Source organism: Ctenocephalides felis, unplaced genomic scaffold, assembly GCF_003426905.1.
Source record: "Ctenocephalides felis isolate EL2017-DRISC unplaced genomic scaffold, ASM342690v1 CF-g0.4_SCAFFOLD_00788, whole genome shotgun sequence".
Taxonomy (NCBI): domain Eukaryota; kingdom Metazoa; phylum Arthropoda; class Insecta; order Siphonaptera; family Pulicidae; genus Ctenocephalides; species Ctenocephalides felis.
The window spans coordinates 12,576-23,423 of NW_020536942.1; the positions used below are offsets into that span (position 1 = coordinate 12,576).

Here is a 10,848-nt window from a genome sequence, read left to right on the forward strand (position 1 = left end):
TTTAATAATCGTTTTCAATCCATTATTAAGACCCTCAATTGTATTGTTATTAGTTACAGTGATCTGGTCGACAAAAATTCAGAATGATTTACTATTAAATGACTAAAATTTAATTCTTGATAAACAGGAGTGTAACTTTTGAAACAGTCAGTATACACTATGGAACCAGGTAGAATAAAATTTGACAAAACGGAATATAAAGTGTGCGTAGTGCGATCTTTAACTTTTACATAAAACACTTTTTTCGGGGTCCTTTTAATTCCTCTTTCTTAAGTACCCTCGACTAATCTACCGCGATTATATTTTTTTTACTTTATTTAGTTTCATCAACCTCCACCACGGTTCCTTCTCCATCTATTTAATTTAATCTATTTAACTTGATTTTCACTGAATTCTAGGGTATCAGCTAACAATTCTCTTTGGTAAAAACACCATGCAGTAACAGCTTTATTACCAATAGGGAACGGGCAAGCTCATAAAAATGTCAGTGAAAACGCCATGACTTCTCGGGGTGGCGAAAAAGTGCAAACAAGGATTCCAAACAAGATGGCGTTTGACAGGTTTTATTTCGTATTTTGACAGGTTTTATTCAAACTTATGTGCTTGTTAAAGATGGTTATTGCTTCTTATAATCGCAATTTTTATTTATTTCTAATAATAATGCGGCATATCTGAGTCACCAATCATGTGCGTATATTAAGTGAAGAAAGCGCATGAATAAGAAAGTGAATTTTGTTATAATTAACGTTAGAAGAAATAAATTGCTTCGTTGGATAGATTCATTGAGGTATGTACTCATAATTAAAATGTATTTGCTATTGACCACCATATTAAAACAAACATGTGTTGCTTAAAGGTATGATAAAATTTTCAGACAAGACCATAAGATATTTTATGATTTGCATGTTGTGTTATCAGCTGAACAAAGTTTAGATCTTTCTATTAGTACTTTGTTGCAGAATGAATCTCATATTTGATAGGATGTCAGGACTTACAGGATTTCTACACTGCAATTTGATTTGATTTAATTGTTTTGTATTATTGCATTACTGCAGGTATGTTTTGTTTTATTGCATAAAAAGATATTACTTTTAAAAGTTTTAGGAAGCTATTGTATCAGTATATGCACGGTTGAAGAATTTCTCCAAAATTTTATACCGATGAGCAGTATTTGCTAATATTGATAGAAGAGGGTCTCCTCCATAGATTGGTAATTATTTGTGTGAATTTAATATTACATACCTGTTAAAATTTTATACTTTAAATTATATGCTCTCAATGTTTTTTTCTTTCAGATTAATTTAGGTACATATAAGAAGTATTCATCTTTGATTTCCAAAAGCTTTCAATTTATGTATTACATATAACATTTATGTACAGTTAATATTATTATACAAGCTAACAGTCATGATACATATATATTTAATCTAATATAAATTAACATTTCTTTCATTTACCATCCCCATCCAATAATGAAAGTTTGAAGATTCACCAAAATAGGACATAAAAAAACAATATTTTCACCAGAAAATTGATAGTCCTTTGGTATATTACATAGAAGTTTTAAAATTTTCATTCTGTGTATGACTCATTCTACATGTATACGCACACTAGCTTCAAAGTGAGTTTAATTAATATCTCCTGGTGAAAGTAATCCGTTTTAAATTTAATTTTAAACAAATAGCATATGCACAAGTACTGCTATATTTATTAATTTGTCTAACTCAGTCCATATTGATGAAAATCCTGACTATAAAGTACAATTAAAAACTTTGTCTTTTTTACTCATGAATTTACCTTTGTCAGTTAATACAGCACATCCAGATTTTACTTTTTTTTATTACGCCCGAGAGTACATTAATTTGGGTTGGAGTGATTCTGCCTAAGCCCACATTATTAACAAATGAAATAAAGCCATCTGGAGTGCAAATAAATAAGAACCTACTTTCAAATACCCTGGAAACTACCAACGAATGAATCTGAAAAGTAAAACCTAAAGCAATATAACTAATTTCTAACTTTCATAATTAGTGTTTTCTAAGAATCAAACTCACAAATGGATTTTTAATAATGTTTTTATGCATGTAAATATGATCATTTAAGCAAATACTGATTTAATTTACTAAAGCCTCTTCAAACTTTGAACTTTCAATATTTTTCTGATTGAATATCCTTCCTGAATGTAAATAGTATGCATATTGGTAGTAGCAAACAAAATTTATATTTTAAATTTCATTATTCTTACCTCTGTTATTGTAAAATCATAAAAAATAAATGATGAAAATATGTAAGAAATATGAATTATTAAATGTTTAACCTAAAAATGCACGTTTTACGTCAAAACAAATATTAGTTGACAGCAAATTCAACTCATAAATGTGTCATCCGCCATATTTGTTGGAATCCAAGTTGCACTTAAAATCCGCTAGAGGAGAGCTTGCCCGTTCCCTATTCCGGTTTATTTAGAAATTTCAACAGTAGACACCTTGTGAAGATAGAGGTGACAGGTCTTCAAAACATTTGCTACACTAATTTTAGTATTTTTTGAAAAAAGTTTCTTTAAAAATAGAAAAGACAACTTTGTGCACTTTTCTTTTACATTCAAATAAAAATTTTGTTGATTGTAAATTATAAAGGTAACAGACCTTTTCTTTTACAAGGACCTCCTCTCCTTCAAGATACACTACTGTTGCACCGTCAGTTGCTGTCACACAAAAAAAAAACATGTCTAATTTTATTCAAAGGTATCAGCTAAGGTAAATTTAATTTAAATTAGAGGGTTAGGGTTAATTAAATTAATATTTATTAATTTTTTTAAAAAAGATTTATTTATTTTGAATTTTTTTAAAATATTTATTTAAAATGAAGAACATATGGATTGTAATATTTATAAAAACAATACCAATGGAGCTTACAAAATCTAATTTCCGTAAAAACACTGAATTTTATGATATACTGCTATTTTTAGTTCTTCTCAAGACCTCCTCGAGGATTAAATTTTTGTGCGTATCAAACCGAAAAGAAAACCTTTATCGGGCTATAAATTTTAATTCTGATCCTATATTTTTTATTATTTAAACTTTTTTGTTGCTCAAGTTTTCGTTTACCGAAATTTCTAGAAATAATTTATTTTTGTTTTTAAAAAAAATTTCGCCACAACTAATGCAGGATGAAAAAAGATAAATAGATAATGTAAATACAAACATTTAGATTGTAAGTCGCTATACAGTAACTTACTAAATAGGCACCGAGTCCTATTCCGAGACTCTGATAATTCTGCTTTTTATTAATCAGTTTGTGTTATTACATTTATTGTTTTTTATTATTTTTTTAACTTGTTAAAATAGTTTTAATATTTATGGTCAAAAGATTTTACAATAATTGGAAGTTTGTCAAAGCAAAGCTTACTGTAGTAATATTTTCAATAATCTCTTTATCCTCGATATTTCGTCAAAAATATTTTAAAATACATTTTTACACTTCAAAAAATCTTTAATTAACTTCCCGTAGGGATAGTTATAGTAATCGCAAAAAAATCGAAAATGAAAATTTTTATATATCTTTGCGTTTCAGAGGTTTCTGAACATTTTGGCATACCTTAGAAAAAATGGATGTATGTGTGTGTGTGTGTGTGTGTGTGTGTGTGTGTGTGTATGTATGTATGTATGTGCGTGTGTGTATGTATGTGCGGATACAAATTTTCGTCGACGATTTCGGGAACACGGATCAACCGATTTGAATAATTCAAAAAACATTCGATTCGTATTGATAAGGAGACGTGCTGATTAGTTTTTGGCAAAGACAGGTCTAGCCGTTCCAAAGATACGGGGCAAAAAGTGCCGAAAACGGTAACTCAGTTTTTAAGAGAACGGAGTGTCCAATTTGAATAAGTCAAAAAACGTTTTACTTGTATTGACAAGATGAAGAATTGACCAAATTTTCATAAAGGCAGGTCTAGCGGTTTCGGAGATCTAATGAAAAAAGTAAAAAAAAATGCCATTTGGCGGTCAAAAATGATCATTAGACATATGCACATCAAATTATCAGATATTTTATAGAGATTTTAACAATAAGTATGAATTTTGTTTACATTCCTATGGGTTCCGTACCAATGTTTACGCGTTAGACGGCGACGCGGCGCTTACGCGCTTTGATATTTCGTCTTTATGCAGTTAAAGCAGTACGATTGCTTTGAAAAAAGGTCAGATCTTCCAAAATATGTCAAAATAAAGAAAACATTTTTTTTTCAAAAAAAAAAAGAAATTTAAATTTTTTTTTTTAAAAAAAATTTTTTTTCAAAAAAAAGTAATTTTTTGTCCAATTTGTCCATCTTATTTTTTCGAAGTAAATTTTTTTCAAAAATGTTAATCGTTTTTAAAAAAAAATAATTTTTGGTACGGGAAGTTTCAGCAATTTGCCTTAAGGCACGATGCCCTAATTGCCTTAAGACAGAATTCCACTTACAGCTAGTTATTACTCTTTTACTATATTTAAGTTTTTCCAGATAATTTAAACTCTTATTCTTAGAGTGGAGTAATAACTCTAACTGATAATTTAGTCTATGATCGCTTTGTCTTTCAAGATTGCCCACGTATTATTAGTATCTAGGACACTGTATTGCTTTCACTTAGTTTCTTAGTTAAAAAAATTCTTAACATTTAGATTTTTTTACAAAAATGAAATAGTCATGCTTACTCTCGGGATATATTTAGGATAAAAATGCACAAATTCCATTTGTTAGTGTTATATCCCCGGATATAATCCGAAACCAGGTGGTTTAAGTAGTTGGATTTAAAATAAATGCTTTTTGTTTGTTTTTTTTTATTGATGGTTTCATGGGTCTTTAAAAATTATTTTTTATATACTTTAATTTTCCTAAAACAACACGACCGGGAATCGAACCTTTGGCTTTGTTATAAGCTATAACAGTTAGATTTCCACTTTTATTAAAAGACAAATATTGAATGTTTGACAAAAAAAATTTTACATCATGAATAATGCAGTAGCTTTAAATTTTAAACACGGTCGTTTAATGCTTGGATCTTGGTTTTCAATAAAAAGAAAAATATTAATAGAACCACAGGCTGAAAGACGGATGATTGTTGTTTTTTTAAGATATGTAAAGAAAGCTTTAAACAAAGGGTATCTATATCTTTTACACTTATTAACACAAGGTGACTAGGCCAACTAAGATATTCAAACCATGGTAGCATCTATTATAGAAAAAAATTTAAGTTAAAATGTAAATTTATACTGATAATTGCTTAGTCTTTTTTTTTAACTGGTACATTAAATATATAACTTAGTTTCTGTGTTACATTTAATAGTGTTTTATTCAATACTGAATTGGTAGTAGATGTTGCTAATCCTAAAATTGTTGTCAAGCGACTTGTGTTTAACATATAGTAAGAGAAATTAAAGTCGATCCTTAGGCCCTAGCTTGCATTAATCCAATTTTCCTGCATCTTGTGAATCAATTCTGTTTTTACAAGCTCAAAAATATACTCTAACTCATGTTCTTGAAATCCAGTGGAAATAAAAAGAGAAGTATCTTTTCGTGTTAAAGCCTCATATAAACCATTTTCAACAAAGTCTCCTTCACTCTAGTAAACTTACTAGTATGTCATTATTGTTAATTATATCGTTCTTAAGTTCATCTAAAAAATCATCCATAGAAATAAAATTGTAATTTTTTTAAAAAAATAAAACTATAATTCTGTTTTATTTAAATAACTTGGTTTTTCGGAAATTACAACAGTATTTCGGAAATCAAAAGTTTTATAAAAAAATTCAAGTGATTTTTAACATAAACATTTTGAATTATTAACATTTTTCATTCAGTCTTCATCATCAAAGCCATTACTTATTCAAAAACATTTTAAATCTAGGTTATTACTTAAAATTTTAAAATGTTCATTAATTCATATTGATTATTTCATGCCCTTTATTCCTAATTCTGTAAATTTCTTTTTATAAGACTTATTTTATGGCATGATTTTTTTTGATATTTTATTAAAAGAATGATATAGATGATATAATGAAAAAATTGCTTAGTTTAGAAGTTTGGACATATTTTGAATTAATCGCATTGTCAATAACTTTTTTTATTTCGAGTATTTATGTCCATTAAAACTATAATATTGTTTTCTTTGACCAAGTAGGTATAACTTTGTTTACGTATATTTTTTAGGCAACAATTCGACAACTTATTTTTTAAAAAATTATAATATTGTAGTAAATTTCTTTTTTCCTTTATATTCTTCATATATTACACTTTTAAAATGATTTTGCAGCGACACTAGCTCTCCTACTATTGAAAAATAGTAGTAAAGAGCTACACTAGCCTCAACACTATTAGGGACCCTAATGTGTGGAGGGGGTCAGGCTTCCAGGTATATAACCAAAGCAGCTACCATCCTCGATCTCTTTTCTCTTCTACTGGTCGAGCAGGCAACACCTAGGAAAACTACAGAGTACAACCGAGGAATACCAAGAATACCAGAATTCAACCAAGAAGATTTTGTAAATTATTATAATTTTGTAATAAACTTTATTTTTCATTTATAGTGTCTTGATTTTTATATGTGGGACCACCCCACATAATTGGTGACCCCGACGCTGAATTGGACCACATAATTGGTGTGAGCTGAATTACTATAGAGCACTATCCGTACAGAAGACAATAAAAAACAATGAATGAAGACATGCAGGACACTAAAGGGGAACTCGACGCAATCTCACGCACTCCGCATCTACCGCCATTTTTAAGTGAGAAACCGACATTGTGGTTCACAATTGCCGAAGCAATATTTTCTCGATGCCGCATCATCAATGACCTGCCTAAATATGAATTTGTAATAGCTCACCTAGATTGCAAATATTTACTCCAAATAGAGGACGTTATAAACTCTCCGCCTGCAGAGAATAAATACATAAAACTAAAGGAGGAATTAATCAAAAGGCTATCAATTTCCGAACGGCAAAGGATAAGACAATTACTTTTGCAAGAAGAACTTGGTGATCGAAGTCCTTCTCAGTTCCTACGTCACCTTCGTTCATTGGTCGGAACAACTACAGTCGACAATTCTCTCCTACGAGAAATCTGGATTCAACGACTACCGGTCCAGACTCAACAAATATTGCAAACCCAGATCAATGGAGACCTAGAAGAACTTGCATCGCTCGCCGACAAAATATGTGAGATTGCACAACCGCCAGTAGTCGCAGCAACTAGTAACAACCAACAGCAAGACATCATACAAAAACTAATTGATAAAAATGATCAACTAACTCAGCGTGTGGAAGATCTTACAGAGCAATTAGCCAAGTTCACCTATCGTAGCAGACTCGACCTATCAGCAAATAGAAACTGTAGCCCATTTCGACAAGACAGGTCTAACCACTTCTTCAGGCCGAGAAGTACTTCTAGATCGCGCAACCGTAATACATTCTGTTGGTACCACGCCAAATTCGGAAAGAAGGCAAGAAAATGCGAGAGTCATTGTTCGTTCAGAGAGGAAAACTCCAACGGCAAGGAGTGATGGCGACCTATCCTTGCTCTTCATCAAGCCGTCGCCTCTTCATAAGTGATCGCAGAACTAAGGTACAGTTTTTGGTCGACACAGGTTCAGACGTTTGCGTGTATCCAAGGCGCTTAACTGCTAAACCTAATCCTCAACTAAACTATACTTTGTCTGCAGCCAATGGAACCAACATACGCACGTACGGGGATATTATTTTACAATTAGATTTTGGACTAAGAAGAAATTTTACTTGGAGATTCATCGTAGCAGACGTAACAATGCCTATACTTGGAGCAGACTTTTTGGCGTACTACAATATCATTATCGATATAAAGAATTCTCGTCTACATGACAACCTGACATCACTGTCATCTCCAGGATGTGTCACATTCTCTCGGATACAAAGTGTCAAGTCTATATTTGGAGATAGTGCATACAACAAATTATTAGCTGATTTTCCATCCATCACCAGACCATCAGGCTTGTGTCAAGAAAGCAAACACAAAACATTTCATTATATTAGAACCACTCCAGGACCTCCAGTTTCTTCTAGACCACGGCGCCTCAAGCCAGAATTACTTCGCGTAGCCAAAGACGAATTTAAGAATATGGTAGAATTAGGCATTGCAAGACCCTCCGATAGTTCTTGGTCTTCACCTCTACATCTGACACAGAAAAAGGATTCGACGTGGCGTCCATGCGGAGATTATCGGCTACTCAACTCACGCACAATTCCAGACAAATATCCCGTTCGTCATATTGCGGACTACGCCCATAATTTAGCAGGATGTACTATATTTTCAGTGATTGACTTAGTGAAAGCCTTTCAGCAAATTCCAGTCCATCCTGATGATATTGCAAAAACAGCAATAATAACACCATTTGGGTTGTTTGAGTTCCCGTATATGACTTTTGGATTAAGGAATGCAGCACAAACATTTCAGCGATTTATAGATGAGGTTACACAAGGTCTGGATTTTTGTTACGCATACCTAGATGATATTCTTATATCATCTACATCGCTAGAAGAACACCAAGATCATCTTCGCCAATTATTTCAACGTCTGAAAGACCACGGCGTTGTCATTAATCCAGCGAAATGCGTATTAGGTGCACCCAAAGTTACATTTCTTGGTTATGAAATTTCTAAAGATGGAACTTTGCCACCACAAGACCGTATCAACGATCTCCAAGAATATCCGCTACCGGCAACCTACTCAAAGCTGCGACGCTTCATAGGAATGATTAATTATTATCGAAGGTTTATTCCTCACATAGCTGAATTTCTTGCTCCGCTACACAAGTTGCTCTCAGGATCTACCAAATCTGGATCACAACCAATTTCTTGGACCCCACAGCTTCAAGATAACTTCGAGACTTGTAAGAAAGAATTGGCTAAAGCAACATTACTAGCACACCCAGTTCCAAATGCTCAAACAGCATTATTTAGCGATGTATCTAACCATTCTATCGGTGCAGTATTACAGCAGTACATCAATGGCACTTGGCAACCTTTGGGCTTCTTTTCAAAAAAACTATCTGAGAAACAACAACTATGGCCAGCATATTATCGAGAACTTTTGGCTGGATACGAAGCAGTGCAACATTTTCGAAGCTTACTGGAAGGCAGACATTTCATTTGGTTTACTGACCACAAACCTTTAATTCACGCCTTTTCCCAGCGAAAGGACAAGCTGCCGCCAATACAATTAAATCAATTAAGTTTCCTGTCGCAGTTTACAACAGATGTTCGCTATGTTAGTGGACAACAAAACATTGTAGCCGACGCCTTCTCAAGAGCAGAAGCCATAACATCGCCTTTGGATCACTCCGTTATTGCTAAATCGCAAGACGAAGATGAAGAACTGGTAACGCTCTTAAAATCAGATACTGCTCTCAACCTGAAACGCATCGCTATTCCAGGAACCAAAGAACAATTATATTGCGACATATCTCAGAATCGATTACGTCCTTATGTTCCTGCTGAACATAGACGACATATTTTTAATACTCTGCACAATCTATCTCATCCAGGTATAAAAACCACAACTAAACTCATCACGGATAGATTTGTTTGGCCTGGCATTCGCAAGGATTGCAGAACCTGGGCTCGAAGCTGCATCTCATGTCAACGCTCCAAAATTGGTCGGCATATAGTCACACCACTTGGAGAGTTCAAAGTGCCACCCGCCAGATTTCTGCATGTTCACATTGACATTGTCGGACCACTTCCACAATCAAAAGGCTTTAAATATCTATTCACTGCTATAGACCGTTACACACGCTGGCTTGAAGTTTTTCCTCTATCAGATATTACCGCAGAAAGTGTAACCTGGGCTTTCTTGTATTCTTGGATTTCACGCTTTGGTGTTCCTTCTCAAGTAACTAGCGACCAAGGACGGCAATTCTGTTCAGCTGTTTTTCAAGGAGTAACCAAACTACTAGGAATTTCCCACATTCCTACTACAGCATATCACCCGCAATCGAATGGATTGATTGAAAATGCTCACAGGCCACTGAAAACAGCCCTCATGTGCCATGCAGACCCGTCATGGATGGATTCTCTACCAATTATTTTATTAGGAATTCGAGCTTCTGTTAAAGAAGACATTAAAAGCAGCAGCGCCGAATTAGTATACGGAGAGCCGCTTCGTCTACCTGGCGAATTTTTAATCAGCACACGCAAGGAGATACCAACAAGCGACTTCTTGAGAAATCTACATCGACATTTCGAAACAATACATCCAACTCCTACATCTGCACATGGATCGAAAAAGACTTTTGTACATAAAGAACTAAGTAATGCAAAATTTGTATTCCTTAGGGAAGACGCTCTGCGACCAGCGCTTTCTTGTCCATACAGAGGTCCGTATGAAGTCATAGATCGTAACTCCAAAACATTGAAAATTAAAATTGGAGAACGCAATGTAAGAGTATCCATCGATCGTGTCAAGCCCGCTTTCACCACAGAAGACGACCAAAGTACGAGTCCAACTCCATCCAGCGCTACAGAACATACCTCAAATCAATATAGAACACGGTTTGGACGGGTAGTCCGTCCTCGCATGCAATAAAATTAATACAATTTTATTGACTCGCCAGGGGGGTATTGCAGCGACACTAGCTCTCCTACTATTGAAAAATAGTAGTAAAGAGCTACACTAGCCTCCACACTATTAGGGACCCTAATGTGTGGAGGGGGTCAGGCTTCCAGGTATATAACCAAAGCAGCTACCATCCTCGATCTCTTTTCTCTTCTACTGGTCGAGCAGGCAACACCTAGGAAAACTACGGAGTCCAACCGAGGAATACCAAGAATACCAGA

The 10,848-nt window shown here is 33.7% G+C and overlaps 1 protein-coding gene and 1 long non-coding RNA gene across 2 annotated transcripts; one reads left to right on the forward strand and one right to left on the reverse strand.

Annotated features, from left to right (window-relative positions):
• Positions 1 to 1,790: 1,790 nt before the first annotated feature.
• Positions 1,791 to 2,132, reverse strand: LOC113369478. The gene is made up of 2 exons (XR_003366498.1): positions 2,055 to 2,132; positions 1,791 to 1,979 (listed from the first exon to the last, which is right to left on the reverse strand). It is a non-coding gene; the product is annotated as an uncharacterized LOC113369478 (long non-coding RNA).
• A 4,560-nt stretch (positions 2,133 to 6,692) lies between these two features.
• On the forward strand, positions 6,693 to 7,541 carry LOC113369457. Its single transcript, XM_026610194.1, has one exon. The coding sequence runs from the start codon at positions 6,693 to 6,695 to the stop codon at positions 7,539 to 7,541; it is 849 nt and encodes a 282-aa protein (XP_026465979.1).
• The last annotated feature ends 3,307 nt before the right edge of the window (positions 7,542 to 10,848 follow it).

Coding starts and splice junctions, on each gene's coding strand:
- LOC113369457 (XM_026610194.1), top strand. CDS start 6,693: ATGAATGAAGACATGCAGGACACTAAAGGGGAACTCGACGCAATCTCA.